At 36.7% G+C, this 18,890-nt stretch overlaps 1 protein-coding gene across 11 annotated transcripts in view; it reads left to right on the plus strand.

Annotated features, from left to right (window-relative positions):
- Positions 1–18,890, plus strand: part of NRXN1 (neurexin 1) — a 1,139,755-nt gene that overhangs the window by 421,883 nt on the left and 698,982 nt on the right. For 5 of the 11 annotated variants that reach the window (XM_035001588.1, XM_035001591.1, XM_035001590.1 and 2 more), the window contains one exon: positions 15,478–15,779. In XM_035001588.1, coding sequence (XP_034857479.1) covers positions 15,478–15,779 — 302 coding nt within the window. Of the gene's footprint in view, positions 1–15,477; positions 15,780–17,888; positions 17,934–18,890 lie in introns of all 11 variants that reach the window. The other 6 variants (XM_035001585.1, XM_035001584.1, XM_035001589.1 and 3 more) reach the window with 2 other exon arrangements.

Raw genomic sequence — 18,890 nt, forward strand, 5'->3', positions numbered from 1 at the left:
CTGAATAAGAGACTCATTTCATGACAATATCTGGGAAATAAGGAAGACCATGAGATTGGACTCAAGAGGGCAAGGATTATATTTTGATTCTACACCAATTAGTTATGTGACCATAATTTTATCTGTTGGATCTTCACTCTCTTCATCTAATAAATAAAGGTCTTGTGTTGAATAATATCTAGGTCTTCTTTAGCTTTTGTATTTAATGACCTCAAATATATCATCATTAAGACTGTGCCTCTTTTTGCAGGGGGCGGGGAGGGGGTTACCTGATAGATGCTTGGCAACTTATTTCCAGATTGGTTGCTTTGAGGTGTACCTAAAGTGAAATAAAATCTTAAGTGATGAGTATTTTACAAAGCTTGAATTCTTGCTGCAAATAATGGAAGTTAGCCTCAGAGTTTACATAGATTGAATCATATTTGAGAATTTTGGAATGATTTACAACATTGAATCAGGTAGAAAATGTAAGGAAAGAGCAAACTACTCTTCCTTTAAGGTAATACTTGGGGCACCTGGGTGACTCAGTTGATTAAGCACCTGACTCTTTTTTTTTATTTTTTAAGATTTTTATTTATTTATTTGACAGAGAGAGACACAGCAAGAGAGGGAACACAAGCAGGGGGAGAGGGAGAAGCAGGCTTTCCGTCAAGCAGGGAGCCCAAAGTGGGGCTCGATCCCAGGACCCTGGGATCATGACCTGAGCCAAAGGCAGATGCTTAATGACTGAGCCACCCAGCCGCCCCTAAGCATCTGACTCTTGATTTTGGCTCAGGTCATGATCTCAAGGTCATATCAGGGTTATGATATGAGGGTTGTGAGATCAAGACCCACATTGGCCTCCACACTGGGCATGGAGCCTGCTTAAGATTCTCTCTCTCCCTCTGCCCCTCCCCCACCAGTTCTCATGTGCATGCTCTCTCTCTCTCTAAAAAAAATAAACAAAATAAATAAATAAAATAAAGTCATGCTATTTTTCATTACAGTGATCAACTGGTTGTTTTAACTTTTAAATTACATAGGATTGTGGCAAATAAAATGATTCTGCTTTCTATTATGCTTCTTAGTGACAGAATTTAACTTGATGCGATTTTCAATTATCAGACTTTCCTTTTTCTGTTTTTCTAAACTTGTTTTATCTTTAAAGTCAGACAGCCAGGCTTATTATTTAATTTAATCATGTAAACTTCTAGTGCATACCTTTGTTTAGTCAAGGATGTTTTGTGTATTCTTGTGTATTTGACTTGGAGAGTAATAAAACAAATGAAATAAGTCTCACTCAAATGTCTGGGTTTTTTTGTTTTTTTAAATTCACATGTTGACTTTAGTTTCTAGTTTGTGTTGAACACAATCTTAGAATCACATTAATATAGTAAAACCTTAAAAACTTGTGTAATTTGGGATTGCGCATATGAAAAGCAAGATAATCAAAAACAATAGCATAGGATATGTTTTTGGCATACATAAAAGACCTGACATTCCTCATCTAAGTGGGGTCAGCATGACTTCTCTCTGCCCAAAGGCATCTTTGTCCTTAAGAGGTCGGGTCATTCCCTTGCAGGTCCTTCACTTAGTGAAGAAGCTCATTGAACTTGATAAATGTGGAAACAAAGGGCCAAATTAATGAGATTTTTGCCCCATGCATAGGCTGTGTGAAGAGGCTTTATCCTGAGAATCAATTTCTCTGTGAACTTGGAAGTCATTTCACCTCTTTTTGTCTAACATTCCTGTCTATAAAGTAGAAATTCTTGGTGTTGAAATCGATCCATTTATAGTCTAACCTTCAAAGATTGAAAACCTTATATCATACCCAATTAAGTGGTTCAGTTATGTTTAAGTCCTTTTTGTGATGAGAAATCGGTTTACTATCAAATGAAGTATTCTACGTATGGATAATTCTCTGAGAAAGTCTTCATTATATTGACATATATATATATTTAAAGATTTTATTTATTTATTTGAGAGAAAGAGAATGAGAGAGAGAGAGCACATGAGAGGGGGGAGGGTCAGAGGGAGAAGCAGACTCCCTGACAAGCAGGGAGCCCGATGCGGGACTCGATCCAGGGACTCCAGGATCATGACCTGAGCCGAAGGCAGCTGCTCAACCAACTGAGCCACCCAGGCACCCTATATTGACATATATTATCCCATAGCTTTTATGCTTTGATTCTATTTACACCCTGATTCCACACAAAATGGAATTACTCTTCTAAGGGACATTCTTTCTGATATTTGGAGATGCTGTCATATATCCCCTAATTTTTTTTTCTTTAAGAGAGATTTCAGTATTTCCTTATATAATCTAGAAGCCTTTCATCATTTCAGCATATACTGTGAAACATATTCTAGCTTGACCAAGTAGGAGTATAACAGATGTGAGTAGACCAGCACTAAAATATAAGACCATGCCATCCCTCTTCTAAGCACTTGCATGAATATAATCCATGCTTACATGGACTTTTTTGAGTTTCTCAAATAGTTGATTCATGTTCTAAGTCTTCCAAAGATTTTGCTTTATTTGGTTTTATCTGTTGTGCCTGAGAAGTCATGTTGCCTATATTATTTGTTTGTTCAGTTGGGTAGTTTTGGACCAGAAAACAGGACTCAGGTTTATTCCCATCAAATTTAACTTTGTCAGAGTCAGCTCATCCAGTCAGCATAACAAGAATTTATAGAATTCCAAATTTTCCATCGAACTTTCCCTCAGAAAATTAGATGAGCAAAAACTGTATTTTTATCTAAATTATTGAAAGGATGAAAACTGAATAGGACTACAGTACAATAGCATCCTATTCAATCTCTTCCTGCAATTGTATAGCGACACTAAAACAAATTAATATATAATTTTAGAAAAATACTCCAATTTTTAAGTTTATTTTTTAAATTGTCTCTCTAGTATCAAAACATTTCTGTGATTATGAAAGAAACTTCCTTCACCTTGGCATTGATCCATCAATTAGCACCTTTAAACTATGGTCCTTCAAACAATTATGATTGTATCTATACAGCCTATATATTTCTTTCTAAATGTTGTGAGGTTGCTCTGAAGAGCAAATGGCATTAAGGGATATTGATATGCATTGAAAAGTTTTTAAATCATACATATTTGATATTACTATTATTGCTATTATTTTAGCTTTCACTAATAAAAGTAGCATTAGTAGGAGTACTGTCTTGCTCATATCACCCTATTAATTGGGACAACAATCCTATGTCAGATGAATTTTTTTTCAACTATCCAGATTATTTAAATTGGATAATTCAAATTATTTTATTGAAATATAGCATAAATACTAGGAAGTCCATGTATCATCAGTGTACAGCTGTGTGATTTTTGCAGTCTGAGCACATACATAACCAAAACCCAGATCAAGAACAGAACATTACTAAGCAGACTAAATGTTCCAATTGAAAGACATAGGGTAACAGAATGGATTAAAAAAAATAAGACCCATGTATATGTTCCTAAAGAGACTCATTTTAGACTGAAAGACACCTGCAGATTGAAAGTGAGAGGATGGTGAAACATCTACCATGCCAATGGTGTCAAAAGAAAGCCAAAATAATAGCACTTATATTGGACAGAAGAATCTTTAAAACAAAGACTGTAACAAACAAAGAAGGACACCACATAATAGTAAAGAGGACAATCCAAGAAGAAGATATAACAATTGCAAATATTTATGCACCCAACATAGGAGTACCCAAATACATAAAACAGTTAATAACAAGGACAAAGGAACTAATCAATAATTACAATAATAGTAGGGGACTTTAACACCCCACTTACATCAATGGACAGATCATCTACACAGAACATCAACAAGGAAACAATGACTCTGAATGACACACTGGCACAGATGGATTTAACAGATATATTCAGAACATTCCATCCTAAAACACCAGGATACACATTATTTTCAAGGGCACATGGAACATTTTCCAGAATAGATCACATATTAGCCCACAAAACAAGCCTCAACAAATTCAAGAAGACCAAAGTCATACCATGCATCTTTTCTCACTACAATACTATAAACTAGAAGTCTACCACAAGAAAAAAAAATCTGGAAAGACCACAAATATATGAAGGTTACATAACATGCTACTAAACAATGAATGGGTCAACCACAATATCAAAGAAGAAATTTAAAAAGTACATGGAAACAAATGAAAATCAAACCACAACAGTCCAAAAACTTTGGGTTGCAGCAAAAGCGGTTTTAAGAGGGAAGTTTATAGCAATACAGGCTACCTCAAGAAGCAAAAAAAAATCTCAGATAAACAGCCTAACCTTATACCCAAAGGAACTAGAAAAAGAACAACAAACAAAACCTAAAACCAGCAAAAGGAAGGAAATAATAAACATTAGAACAGAAATAAATGATACAGAAATTAAAAAACAATAGGACTGATTGATGAAACCAAGAGCAGGTTCTTTGAAAAAATCAATAAAACTGATAAACCTTAGCCATACTTACCAAAAAGAAAGAACTCAAATAAAATCACAGGTGAGAGAGGAGAAATAACAACCAACACCACAGGAAAACAAAGGATTACAAGAGAATATTACATGCCAACAAACTAGACAACCTAGAAGAAATGGATAAATTTCTAGAAACAATATAAAGTACCAAAACTGAAACAGGAGGAAATAGAAAATTTGAACAGACCAATAACTAGCAAAGAAATTAAGTCAGTAATCAAAAAACTCCCAACAAACAAAAGTCCATGACCAGATGGCTTCACAGGTAAAGTCTACCAAACATTTAAAGAAGAGTTAATATCTATTCTTCTCAAAATTTCCAAAAGATAGAAAAGGAAGGAAAACTTCAAAATTCATTCTATGAAGCCAGCATTACCTTAATACTAAAACAGGACACCACTAAAAAAGAGAACTACAGGCCAATATCCCTGATGAACATAGATACAAAAATTCTCAATAAAATACTAGCTAACCTAATTAAGCAATACATTTAAAAAAATCATTTACCACAATCAAGTGAGATTTAGTTCCGGGATGCAAGAGTGGTCCAACATTGGCAAATCAATCAATGTGGTACATCACATCAGTAAGAGAAAAGATCATTTCAATAGATACAGAAAAAGCATTTGACAAAATTCAATATCCATTCTTGATAAATATTCTCAACAAATAGAGTTAGAGGGGACATTCCTCAACATAATAAAAATCTGTGAAAACTCACAGCTAACATCATCCTTAATTGGGAAAAACTGAGAGCTCTTCCCCTAAGTTAAGGAACATGACAGGGATGTCCACTCTCACTACTTTTATTCAACATAGTACTGGAAGTGCTGGCCACAGCAATCAGACAACAAAAAGAAATAAAAGAAATCCAAATCAGTAAGGAAGAAGTAAAACTTTCACTATTTGCAGATGACTTGATGCTATATAAAGAAAACCTGAAAGACCCCACCAAAAAATTGCCAACTGATTTTAGTAAAGTCATAGGATACATCAACAAACAGAAATATTTGCATTTCTATACACCAATAATAAAACAGCAGAAAGAGAAATTAAGTAAACAATTCCATTTACAATTACACCCAAAATAATAAGTTACTGTGGAATAAACCTAACTAAAGAGGTGAAAGACCTGTACTCTGAAAACAACAAAACACTGCTGAAAGAAATTGAAGATGACACAAAGAAATGGAAAGACATTCCATGCTCATGCATCAGAAGAACAAATATTGTTAAAATATTTACACTACCCAAGGCAATCTACTCATTTAATACATTCCGTATCAAAATACCAATAGCTTTTTTCACAGAACTAGAACAAACAATTCTAAAATTTGTGTGGAACAACAAAAGACCCTGAGTAGCCAAATCATTCCTGAAAAAGAAAAGCAAAGCTGGAGGCGTATAACTTCAAGTTACATCACAAAGCTATAGTAATCAAAACAGTATGATACTGGCACAAAAATAGACACATAAATCAATAAACAGAAGAGAAAATCCAAAAATAAACCCCACAATCATATAGTCAATTAATCTTCCACAAAGCAGGAAAGAATACCCAATGGGAAAAAGACAGTCTATTCAACAAATGGTGTTGCAAAAACTGGACAGCTACATGCAAAAGAAATAAATGGGATAACTTTCTTACACCATATACAGAAATAAATACAAAATGGAATAAAGACCTAAATGTGAGACTGGAATCCATCAAAATCCTAGAAAAGAACTCAGGTAGTAACTTCTTTGACATTAATTGTAGCAACTTCTTTCTAGATATGTCTCCTGAGGCAATGGAAACAAAGGCAAATGTAAATTATTGGGACTTCATCAAATAAAAAGCTTCTGCACAGTGAAGGAAACAATCAACAAAACTAGAAGGCAACCTGTGGACTGGGAGAAGTTATTTGTAAATGACATATCCAATAATGGGCTAGTATCACCAAATAATCCAATTTAAAAATGGGGAGAAGACCTGACATCTCTCCAAAGAAGTCATCCAGATGGCCAACAAGCACAAGAAAAGAGGTTCAACATCACCCATCATCAGGGAAATGCAAACAAAACTACATTGAAGTATCATCTCACACCTGTCAGAATGGCTAAAATCAACAACACAAGAAACAACAGGTGTTGGTGAAGATGTAGAGAAAAAGGAACACTATTGCACTGTTGTGGGAATGCAAACCTGTGCAACCACTGTGGAAAACAGTATGGAGTTTCTCAAAAAGTTAAAGATAGAACTACCCTATGAGATAGAAATCTCTCTACTAGGTATTTACCCAAAGAACACTAATTCAAAAGGATACATGCACCCCTATGTTTATAGCAGCATTATTTACAATAGCCAAGTGTCCATTGATTGATGAATGGATAAAGAAAAAGTGGCATGTATACGCAATGGAATATTATTTAGCCATAAAAAAGAATGAAATCTTGCCATTTGCAAAAACATGGATGGAACTCGGAGAGTATAATGCTAAGTAAAATAACTCAGTCAGAGAAAGACAAATACCATATGATTTCATTCATATGTGGAATATAAGAAACAAAACAAACAAGCAAAGGGAAAAAATAAGAGAGAGAGACAAAGCAAGAAACAGACTGTTAACCATAGAGAAGAAACTGATGGTTACCAGAGAGGAGATTGGTGAGGGTATGGGTTAAATAGGTGATGGAGATTAAGGAGTGCACTTATTGTGATGAGCACTGTTAAATAATTATATTGTATACCTGAAACTAATATGATACTCCATATTAACTAACTGGAATTAAAATAAAAACTTAAAAAAAGAACAGAACATTACTAACCCTCCAGTGTCCTCACTAGTTCTCCCTTCCTCTAGCCATTATCTTCATTTGCAACAGTAGAGTTTAGTTTTGCTTGTTTTTAAAATTTTTATATAATTGTAATCATAAGAAATATTCTTTCAAGTCTGGCATCTTCTGTTTTTTCTTTCTTTCTTTTTTTTTTTTAGAGGGAGAGAGGTGGGGGAGGGCTGGGAGAGAGGAAGAGAGAATCGCAAGCAGGCTCCATGCCCAGTGTGGAGCCAAATATGGGGCTAATCTCACAACCCCAAGATCATGACCTGAGCGGAAATCAAGAGTCAGATGCTCAACGGAATGAGCCACCCAGGCTCCCCTGGCATTTTTCTTTTTTACTTAACCTTATTATTGTGAGATTTATCCATATTTTTGTTTGTAGTTGAAGATCATGTATTTCCATTACTGTTCCTTTGTATAACTATAACTCAAATCATTTATCCATTCCCTTGATTAACATTTTGGTAGTGTTCAATTTGAGGTTATTATGCAGAGGGCTGCTACAAACATACTGATATGTTATTCTGATCATCTTTGAGTGAATTTTTGTTGGATGTCTACTTGCAAGTGGAATTACTGGAAGATAGAATATGCAGATATCCACCTTTAAAAGATACTGCCAGTTTTAAAAAGTAGTTCCCACCAGTAACACATGAGAGTTCTAGTTGCTCCACGTCTTCACTAACACTTGGTATGTTTTGTCTTGTCGTTTTATTCATCATAGTGGAATGTATTGATGTTTTACTGTGATTTTAAGTTGATTTCTCTGAAGACAAAGTTGAACATCTTTTCATATGGATATCCTATTATCATCGAGTGTCTGTTCATATATTTTGCCTATTTTTTTTTTCTGTTGATTTGTCTAGTTTTTTTCTTATTGGTTTGTATAAATCATTTATGTATCCTGGATATAAATTATTTGTTGCTATATGTATTGCTGTAAATCTAATTTCTTCCTCTCTCTCTCTCTCACTTTCATTCTAAAATACTGCCTATGTTTTCTCCTAGGACTTTTATGGTTTCAGGTCTTATATTTAAGTGTTCAGTCCATTTGAGTTTATCTTTGTGTATGGTATGAGAAAGTGGTCTGGTTTCATTCTTTTGCATGTAGCTGTCCAGTTTTCCCAGCATTGTTTGTTGAAGACACTTTGTCCCCATTGTATATTCCTGCCTCCTTTGTCATAGATTAATTGACCATATAAGCTTGGGTTGATTTCTGGGCTATCCTGTTCTGTGGATCTGTGTGTCTACTTTTGTGCCAGTACCATATTGTTTTGATTATTATAGCTTTGTAGGATATCCTGAAATCTGGGATTGTGTTACCTCCAGCTTTGTTCTTCTTTCTCAAGATTGCTTTGGCTATTTGGGATCTTTTGTGGGTCCTTACAAATTTTAGTTTTGTGAAAAATGTTGTTGGTATTTCATTTCTTTTTGATGTTTATTGTTTTAGCACATATTGGAAATGCAAAAAATATTTGGGACTTGTATTTTAAAATGGAAATAGAACCATTCTTTACATGTTCAACAGGAAAGCATAAATAATTACTCACTATGCTACTTCTTACTTGCATATGACATAGCACAAAATTTAATGACAAAGACTATACAGCAACAGACGAAGAGTTGGAGGAAATATAATCCTCTTGTGTTAGAAAATGGAATGATTTATGCATTTTTATATAGAATACATATTCTTTCATGAAAAGAACATAGCAAAAATATTTTTCCTGTTTAGATGCATGTCTTATTTACGGCTTTTTGAGGTAATGATATGTTGTACATTGAATTTTTCCAAGAGTTATGTGGTTGCCTTTAATGCAATTTGAATTACCTAAATTTTTAAATTAAACAATACAGAAAGAGTGATATTTTCATTTTTAAGTAATAGAAACATCATGGTGTTAAATGTCATCAACATTCATATAACTTCAAAGTTTGCCATCTAGTGAATTGCAAACTGTTTTTACTATTTTTCCCTTTGGGTCTGCCACATTATCAGGCAAAGGAATCCTTTGTCAAGATGCATTGTGAATTATGCTGATTTGAAATGACATTGGGTCCCTTGGATAAAATGCTATAGCCTTTCAACTAAACCAAAATTCTTTACACCCCCAAACTTTGTTATTTTGTTATTTAGTTATTTAAAGGTAGTCAGAGTCTGCTTCTGTTCCTGGCACACTTTTTTTTTTATTATTATTATGTTAGTCACCATACAGTACATCATTAGTTTTTGATGTAGTGTTCCATGGTTCATTGTTTGCATATAACACCCAGTGCTCCATGCAATACGTGCCCTCCTTAATACCCATCACCAGGCTAACCCATCCCCCCCCACCCCCCTCCCCTCTAAAACCCTCAGTTTGTTTCTCAGAGTCCATAGTCTCTCATGGTTCGTCTCCCCCTCTGATTCCCCCCCCTTCATTTTTCCCTTCCTTCTCCTAATGTCCTCCATGCTATGCCTTATGTTCCACAAATAAGTGAAACCATATGATAATTGACTTTCTCTGCTTGACTTATTTCACTTAGTATAATCTCCTCCAGTCCCATCCATGTTGATGTAAAAGTTGGATATTCATCCTTTCTGATGGCTGAGTAATATTCCATTGTATACATGGACCACATCTTCTTTATCCATTCATCTGTTGAAGGGCATCTCAGCTCCTTCCAGAGTTTGGCTATTGTGGACATAGCTGTTATGAACATTGGGGTGCATATGGCCCTTCTTTTCATTACATCTGTGTCTTTGGGGTAAATGCCCAGTAGTGAAATTGCTGGGTCATAGGGTAGCTCTGTTTTTAATTTTTTGAGGAACCTCCACACTGTTTTCCAAAGTGGCTGAGAACACATTAATAAGAGGAGAGAGAAGAACCATATGGTCCTCTCGATGCAGAAAAAGCATTTGACAAAATACATCATCCTTTCCTGATTAAAACTCTTCAGAGTATAGGGATAGAGGGAACATTCCTCAAGTTCATAAAAATCCATCTATAAAAACCCACAGCAAATATCATTCTCAATGGGGAAAAGCTGAGAGCCTTTCCCTTAAGGTCAGGAACACGACAAGGATGCCCACTCTTGCCACTGTTTTTCAACATAGTACTAGAAGTCCTAGCAATAGCAATCAGACAACAACAACAACAAAAATAAAAGGTATTCAAATTGGCAAAGAAGAAGTCAAACTCTCTCTCTTCGCAGATGACATGATACTTTATGTGGAAAACCCAAAAGACTCCACCCCCAAATTACTAGAACTCATACAGCAATTCAGTAATGTGGCAGGATACAAAATCAATGTACAGAAATCAGTTGCTTTCTTATACACTAACAATGTAACTGTAGAAAGAGAAATTAGAGAAACGATTCCATTTACAATAGCACCAAAAACCATAAGATACCTCAGAATAAACCTAACCAAAGAGGTAAAGGATCTATACTCTAGGAACTACAAAACACTCATGAAAGAAATTGAAGAAGACACAAAAAGATAGAAAAACATTCCATGCTCATGGATCGGAAGAATAAACATTGTTAAAATGTCTATGCTGCCCAGAACAATCTATACCTTCAACGCCATCCCAATCAAAATACCAATGGCATTTTTCAAAGTGCTGGAACAAACAATCCTAAAATTTGTATGGAATCAAAAAAGACCCCGAATCACCAGGGAAATGTTGAAAAAGAAAAACAAAGCTGGGGGCATCACGTTGCCTGATTTCAAGCTATATTACAAACCTGTGATCACCAAGACAGCATGGTACTGGCACAAAAACAGACAGATAGACCAATGGAACAGAATAGAGAGCGCTGGCACACTTTCTGAACTTTGATAGTCATTTAAATTTTATGGGTCTGTAAATTTTTTTCTCCAAATTTTAATTTAAATTACAGGTAGTTAACATATGGTGCAATATTAGTTTCAGATGTAGATTTTAGTGATTCATCACTTACATACAACACCCAGTGCTTATCACAACAAGTGCCCTCCTTAACACCCATCACCCATTTAACCCATCCCCACACCCACCTCTCCTCCAACATTCCTCAGTTTGTTCTCTATAGTTAAGAGTCTGTTCCTTGGCTCACTTTCTTAATAATGTAAATTAAAGAGTTGGGCCAGAGGAGGGTCTCTAAAACTCTCTGCTTAGAGACCTAATTCTAAGCATTCAGTGGGGATGAAAATTCTGCAAATGTCATCTTCAGATACATACATAATGTATGTACATATATATGAACCGGAATTCATGTAACTACCTATCATCAAAGGATCAGAACAATGAGCAGAGAGAAGTGAATTGAAAGCAATTAGGAATGTTATCTCTATTGATTATGGCAACCATTTTCTGAGTACTGAGACCTTTACAATATGAGAAATTCCCATGGGATTATATAATGCCAAATAGTGCTTATTGCAGTTGGTCAATTTTCATCTCATCAGCCCTCTCAGCAGCAGTAAGTAAGAATTACTTTTTATCCATGGCTTTTCCAAACCTGGAATTTTTCTCTTTTATTTTCATTTTTTTTGCCAATTTCAGCGTTATGACATGGTATTTGAATATAATTTGGTTTTTGCCTTCCCCAGAAGACTCCTAGGATTGAGCATCTTTTCATTTATTCTGTGAAATTACTGTGCTTTTCTTTTGCCTATTTTCCCCTTGTTCATCTTATTTCATATTGATTTATCAAAGTGCTTCACATATCCTGGGTGGTAGTCCTTCTTAAATTAATATGGTATAAAAATATTTTGGGGGCGCCTGGGTGGGTCAGTTGGTTAAGCATCTGCCTTCGGCTCAGGTCATGATCCCAGGGTCCTGGGATCAAGCTCCACGTCAGGCTCTGTGCTCCATGGGGAGTCTGCTTCTCCCTCTGCCCCTCACGCCACTTGTGCTCACTCTCTCTCTTTTTCTCTCTCTCTCTCAAATAAATAAATAAAATCTTTAAAAAATTATTTTCTGGGTGCCTGGGTGGCTCAGTTGTTAAGCGTCTGCCTTCGGCTCAGGTCATGATCCCAGGGTCCTGGGATCGAGCCCCACATCGGGCTTCCCGCTCAGCGGGAAGCCTGCTTCTCCCTCTCCCATTCCCCCTGCTTGTGCTCCCTCTCTCACTGTGTCCCTCTCTGTCAAATAAATAAATAAAATATAAAAAAAGTAAAAAATAAAATAAATAAATAATTCTTTTCTTCCAGTTTTTTTTATTTAGATTCTTTCTCTCTGTGATATTATTGATGAACAGGTGTTCCTAATTTTAATGTGGTTGAATGTATTGATATTTTATTAGTTCCTTTTACGCCTATTTAATAAATCATTCCATAATTCAGTATCTCACTTTCTTGTCCTACAAAAATTTTACAGATTTACCTCAGCAACTTATATCCTTCGTGCATGGAGAATTGGTTTTTGTAGATGATGTAGAGATCCAATTTTACTTTATTCATATAGATAACCAGTTGTCCCAGCACCATTTATTGACTAATCTATACTCTGCTCATTTAACTGCAATGCCTGACTTAATATAAATTGTTTTCATGTAGACTTAGGATTATTTTTAGTTTCATCATTTTTATCCCCCCTTTTTTCATTTATCCTAATGTATTATCTTCATTACCATAATTTTCTAATAAATGTGCACCTTCACACAAGAAAGTTCCTTCTACTTCTTTTTCTGACATAGCTTGGCTATTTTAGGCTCGTTGTTTTTCCCAAAGAACTTGTAGAATCAGCTTTTCACATTCATTTAAAAATTTCATTTAGATTTTTAATGGAATTTCATCAAATCTATAGATCTGTTTATATATGTTTAAAACATCGACTGTCCCAGTATATAGAACCCTTTCTGAAATATCTTGTTAAACCCAGTACTTTTCTGAAGATTATTTTGGTCTTTCAATTTATACAATAGTATTTGCTAATATGATTTTTTCACTTAAAATCTTTATAATGCTTGTATATTTTTCCTTTCTTCCTACATTGCCTAGGACTTCAAATACAGTATGTTGATAGTAGGAGTCATTGTTCTGACCTTAAAGATAATATTCTAGATTTCATAATGAAGTTCACATATGCTATTTGTTTTAGATTATTTATCACAATTATTACATTAGACAGGCAAGAAGGAAGGCATCTACCATTCCTAATGCCTACCAAATTTGCCATATGTCTATACATGCATTATCTCATTTTATCTGGAAAGACTGGTATAACTAACCATATTTCAGAAACTGAGATTTGAAAAGAGGCATAATTGCTCCCCAGTGCAGTTAGCAAGTAGCCAAGCTAGGATCTAATTTCATATGTCGACCTACTTCCCCCCCCACCCCCCAGTACATATATTTAGAAACATTTGGTTGTGCTAGCTCCCAATATCAAGCCACTTGCCATATTGAACTGATCAGGGGAGTAGACACCCAGACTGTCAACTTTCAGATGCAGGAATTAGGTCAGCTTTGGCCACTCCATTATCCCTAAAGACCGGTACTGGGCTTAACACTTAGGAGGTGCTCAACCAATATTATGACTGTATGAATGGGAGGAACCCTCTAGTTTGGCTTGCATTTATTGTCCTTGCTATGATTCTGCCTCAGAATGTGATGGATTTGGCTTGACCACTAGTGGTCACTAAAAACTTACTGGTAGGCAGTGACTTTTCTTCTAGGGCACACCCTTGTGAAAGTCCCTAGGTGTTCACTGTCTAACTCCGTGCCATGCCTTGCCTACCTCTAGCCCCTTGTGGCACTGTCTGCATCCCAGAGAGTCAGGTCATCAGGCACTGGTGAGTTGAGACCTTGATTTGAGCTCTGATTCAGGGACATGAGTTATTTCACTATCAAATGAAATAGCCCTGGGTGCCTGGGTGGCTCAGTCGGTTAAGCGGCTGCCTTCGGCTCAGGTTATGATCCCAGGGTCCTGGGATCAAGTCCCACATCGGGCTCCCTGCTCTGCGGGGAGCCTTGCTTCTCCCTCTCCCACTCCCCCTGCTTGTGTTCCCTCTCTCGCTGTGTCTCTCTCTGTCAAATAAATAAATAAAATCTTAAAAAAAAAAAAAAAAAGAAATAGCCCTGAGGTAAAAACCTGTTGCCAAGGGTAAGCCCCTTTTCAGCATGAACCCTCCTGTGGACATGGTAGAGAGGCTATATTACCAGTAAAACAGATTAAGATTCCCCACTATCACGTATAATTCTGTGTTTATAGTTTATCAGAAGCTGATTCTAGACCATACGGTTTCATTTTTCTTGGCACAATACCATCATTGCCTAGGAAGTTGAGGAAGCTTTTGGCTTACATTCTTCCTTTGGTTAAACTCACTTAATCAGTGGGAGAAGATTGCTCATTCCAAATACCCACATTTTGGGTTAATCTGTCTGACATCTTGTGGGACCCACACTGTTACTCATAAATATGATAAAGACAGATATATAGAGAACGTTGAGACTTCATTTACATGCTATTCCCATGATGATGTGCTGGAATTTTGACCAGTCTCATAAAAGCCAGCCCTACCATCTGCTTGGTGAGATCAGGGAATGAATCAACAATCCAGCAGACTCCATTAAGCTCGCTATCACTGCTCCCTCCATCCAAGGAGGGAACAACAACAACAACAAAATGCGCATGCTCTCTAGGAGATCTGTTTACTCCCAGACCAAATTCTATTTTTTTTTCTTTGCTTTCCCCTTACCAGATAATTTGTTATGGTTTCTCAGTGATGAAAATATTTGGCTCTTCACTGAGAAGATCTTTGAATATAAATGTCTCACTGAAAATTAAAATAACGCCTCAGTTGGATGGAGAGAATGTTGCAAACACATTGGAACCCATTGTTGCCAGCAGAGTAGAACCATCCAATGTGCATTTATGGTACCTGATTCATGCCCTGGAGATATCACAGAGCTACTTTCTGTGATCAGAGCTCTTGCAGTGATACTTAAAAATTAATTGAATTTTCAAGAATGTCAGCTTTAGCTATTGCAATTGATGGCCCAATAGCTAAGGAGGTTTATTAAAAATATACTGCCACCTACAGTACCGTTTGCTCTGTTTGACGGGGCTCTTGTCATGAATGTTAATTAGACAGAGTTAATTTGGGGGGGCTAATGATTAATTTTGTTTCTGTTAAGGTCTGCTGATCTACATAGTATATTTCTTTACTTATGCACGTATATATCTGTTTCCCCCTAGGAAAAGAAGAATATATTGCCACTTTCAAGGGATCTGAATACTTCTGCTACGACTTGTCTCAAAACCCCATTCAAAGCAGCAGCGATGAAATAACTTTGTCCTTTAAAACTCTTCAGAGGAATGGACTGATGCTTCATACCGGGAAATCGGCTGATTATGTCAATCTCGCCCTGAAAAATGGAGCTGTCTCTCTGGTCATTAATTTGGGATCGGGGGCCTTTGAAGCACTAGTGGAGCCCGTGAATGGAAAGTTTAATGATAATGCCTGGCATGATGTGAAAGTCACCAGGAATCTGCGTCAGGTAACAACGCAGTGGATAAGAGAGTTACTGGCTTTGTTTCTCACTACAGCTGTGTGTGTGGTACTTGAAAATCCTAACAACATGATATAAGGCTCCTCAGAGTCGCTTACAAATTAGATTTTTCTTCTTCTGAGATGAATCTTCCTGCCATACTTGAGCAGGGGCATATCTAGAAAGTTCTGGGGGGCCCAAAGACTATTTTGATACAGCGACATATGACAATTTCCCAGAGGGTGCAAGGGTATCCCTGCGACCTGCCCTTCCTGTGATGTGTGTGATTTTGTTGTGTTTTATTTTTTTGTTTGTTTGTTTGTTTGATTTTAAATTCTAGTTTTCATGGTGATCATTTGGAAGCATGCACATTGGGATCATTAAATCACAGTTCCTTTTTTGTAGTAAAAATATCAGTGTGTTTGTGATTTGGGATTGTATCAATCCCTACTCCCTCTCCACCCCTACCTCTGAAACAGGGACAAGAAAAGCCCCTGAGGCATAAAGAATGACTTTGGGGGCCTGTACATCTCCTGAAGAGTTTGTTTATGAAGCCATTTTTTATTTTTAGCACAGGTACTTTAAATCCCAAATGACTCTGGAGAGACCAGTTCATCTCCTAGGTGCCCATTTCTATTTGGTTGTATTAAAAAAAAAAAAAAAAAAATCTTGCAAGAGTCTATATACTAGGAAAATACCAATTCTTTAGTAAATCTATGGGTCCACATATACTGTATGTTTTTAACTGAGGCATATTATTACAGTATATATGTATATATATATATACCTATATATACAAATGGAAGTGAATAGATTGTCCTTTTATATTGAACATTATAAGTTTTGGTTATTATTTGAAATTTTATATTACAATGTGTCATTTTGTTAAGTGTTGACAGTGACTAATTTTTCTGCAGTTCATGCTGATCTCAAACTAATATCCTTAACATATTTGTTGTTTCTCTGAACAGTTGCAGAATGACCGGATTGTCTCTGGTTTTCCTTTACTAAAACAGCCCTCTCTTTCTGAGCTGTTAACCTTCTAACCTTTTCTTTCCCGCTTCTGAAAGGCTTAAACTCTCCAAACTTGAGGCAAAAAAGAATTTGGGGAGTACAGACATAGTCTAGCTAAGGCAGACAAGTAAAACTGAAGGATTCTTAGATCCTCAAAGACCTTTCAGAGGCCTTCTTGGCATGGGAGGGGCCCTGCATGCTTCACACCTGCCCTGGGAAAGAGTCACCCCGCCTCCAACTCAGTGCAGCAGGAGACCATGGATTTCCTATAAGTCTGTCTCTTTGGTTTTCCTTTTTTTATTTTTTTCTCTCAGATTCTCACCAAGAGACCGGAGGCTCATTTGAGAGAAGCGCAGAAGGAAGGGTGGGGCTTGAGGAGCCCACTTTCTAGATTTGCCTTTGCTCAGGTTACAAAGCAAACTGCGAATTGGTAGCTCAAAGGAAACTGTGGTTATACAGCTGGGGTGCATGTGTGGCAGGACAGATTAAAAACAAATCCATTCTACTCATTCTATGTGTCAGGATCTTTGCTTTGTTTCATTGCAGTAAACTGTGACCCTAAAGCCCATCAATATGACCGAAGGAAGTTTTGGAGTTGAGGAGGAGTCCTTGTGTGCTGTAAAATTGAGTAGCAGGGCAATGCCAACCAATTCCTATGAATTTGCTCGGGTGGGGTGGGCCAGGGTGGGGGAGGGAGCGCCTCCGGGCATAAGGCGGCAGTGGTCAGCTGATGAGCTTGAGGCCTTTGAGTCCCTTATAGCCTTTTTAAATGACTGTCAGATGTACTCAGGGAGACAAAGGGAACATTGCCATATGTCTGTTTCTATCTAGTAGCAAGTGATCAACAATACCGGCAGGAAAAATATTACCTCTGTGGGAGGCCTATTTGTTAGTCTGCTTTTTTCTTGTAAAATTTTTTTGCCCTTTTTCTATGTTACTAACATGCTTAATAACTAACATGTCATTCATGGAATGTTTCATTCTACTAACCGTTACCTGAATCAAAAAATGTACTAACATGGTAGAGACCATCATATTTTTTAAGTAACGATCGTTATTCTGTTCACAGTTTTTAATTTCCTTTCTCCCCCCTTCTCCACAAAGCACTCAGGCATTGGACACGCTATGGTAAACAAACTACATTGTTCGGTAGATATCATTCTAATTGTTTCTTATTTTGGGTTTGCCGTGTGTTTTCTTTCTTTCTTTTAACTGTAGACATCATTAACAAAAGAGGAACTGCGGTTGGTACTCTTCTGCTTACTTTGACCTCCTTCTTTTCATCTGTTGTTGACCTTCTTATTTTTGACCTGTTCCCGTCAACTTCTGTTTTCCAACTCACCTGTAGGGGCATCGTTAACGTTTCGAACGTTTTGCATCCAGCTGTGGTTAACCTGGATAAGACAAAATGGTGGCTGGCCCGAGTGACCGCAAGCTCAGCCAGTCTCTAACCATTCATGATGCATGGCATGCACACCTGACTGGGGAATGTCGGAGATGCCACACCCACTCATCTTTACGTCATCACAAAGCAGTTGTGTTTTTGTTTGTTTTTTGGTTTTTGGTTTTTTCCTTTGGTTCTCCCCGTTTTCTTCCCTTTCCTTTCTGAAACGTACTGTCCCTCCTGCATGTGCACATCGCGTGTGCTGCTTCCACGGGTTGTTTTGCCTTTCCTCCCCCTTGGCATGGACTTAGGCACTTGCATGCTGAACAACTGCTGCTCAATAGTGCGAATAGTGACGTTGCTGGAAAGAGCTTGCGCCTTTTATGTTAACAAGGTGCACGTTGTGATTAGTTAATAACAGACGACTAAACTTTACTAATATGTACACCAGCAAAACTAACCTAGGAAGCATTTTACTAACACCATTTTTGTGTCTGCTAAATAACTTTTGAGTTGCAGTAGGGATGATGCTGACACTAGTTCAATAATCAGTTAACTCTCTAACTAGTTTAGATCGCTTAGGGCTAGTTGAATAGAATCCAAGAATAAACTTCAAACAGACATGAAAATGGGTTCCGCCATAGGTCTAAAAATAAAAACCAAACGAACAGAAAAAAAAACAAAAAAGGCAAAAAAAAACAAAACGAAAAAAACAAAAAAAC

The sequence above is a fragment of the Mirounga leonina genome, unplaced genomic scaffold (genome assembly GCF_011800145.1).
Source record: "Mirounga leonina isolate KUSES-001 unplaced genomic scaffold, KU_Mleo_1.0 Mir_125, whole genome shotgun sequence".
Classification (NCBI taxonomy): Eukaryota; Metazoa; Chordata; class Mammalia; order Carnivora; family Phocidae; genus Mirounga; species Mirounga leonina.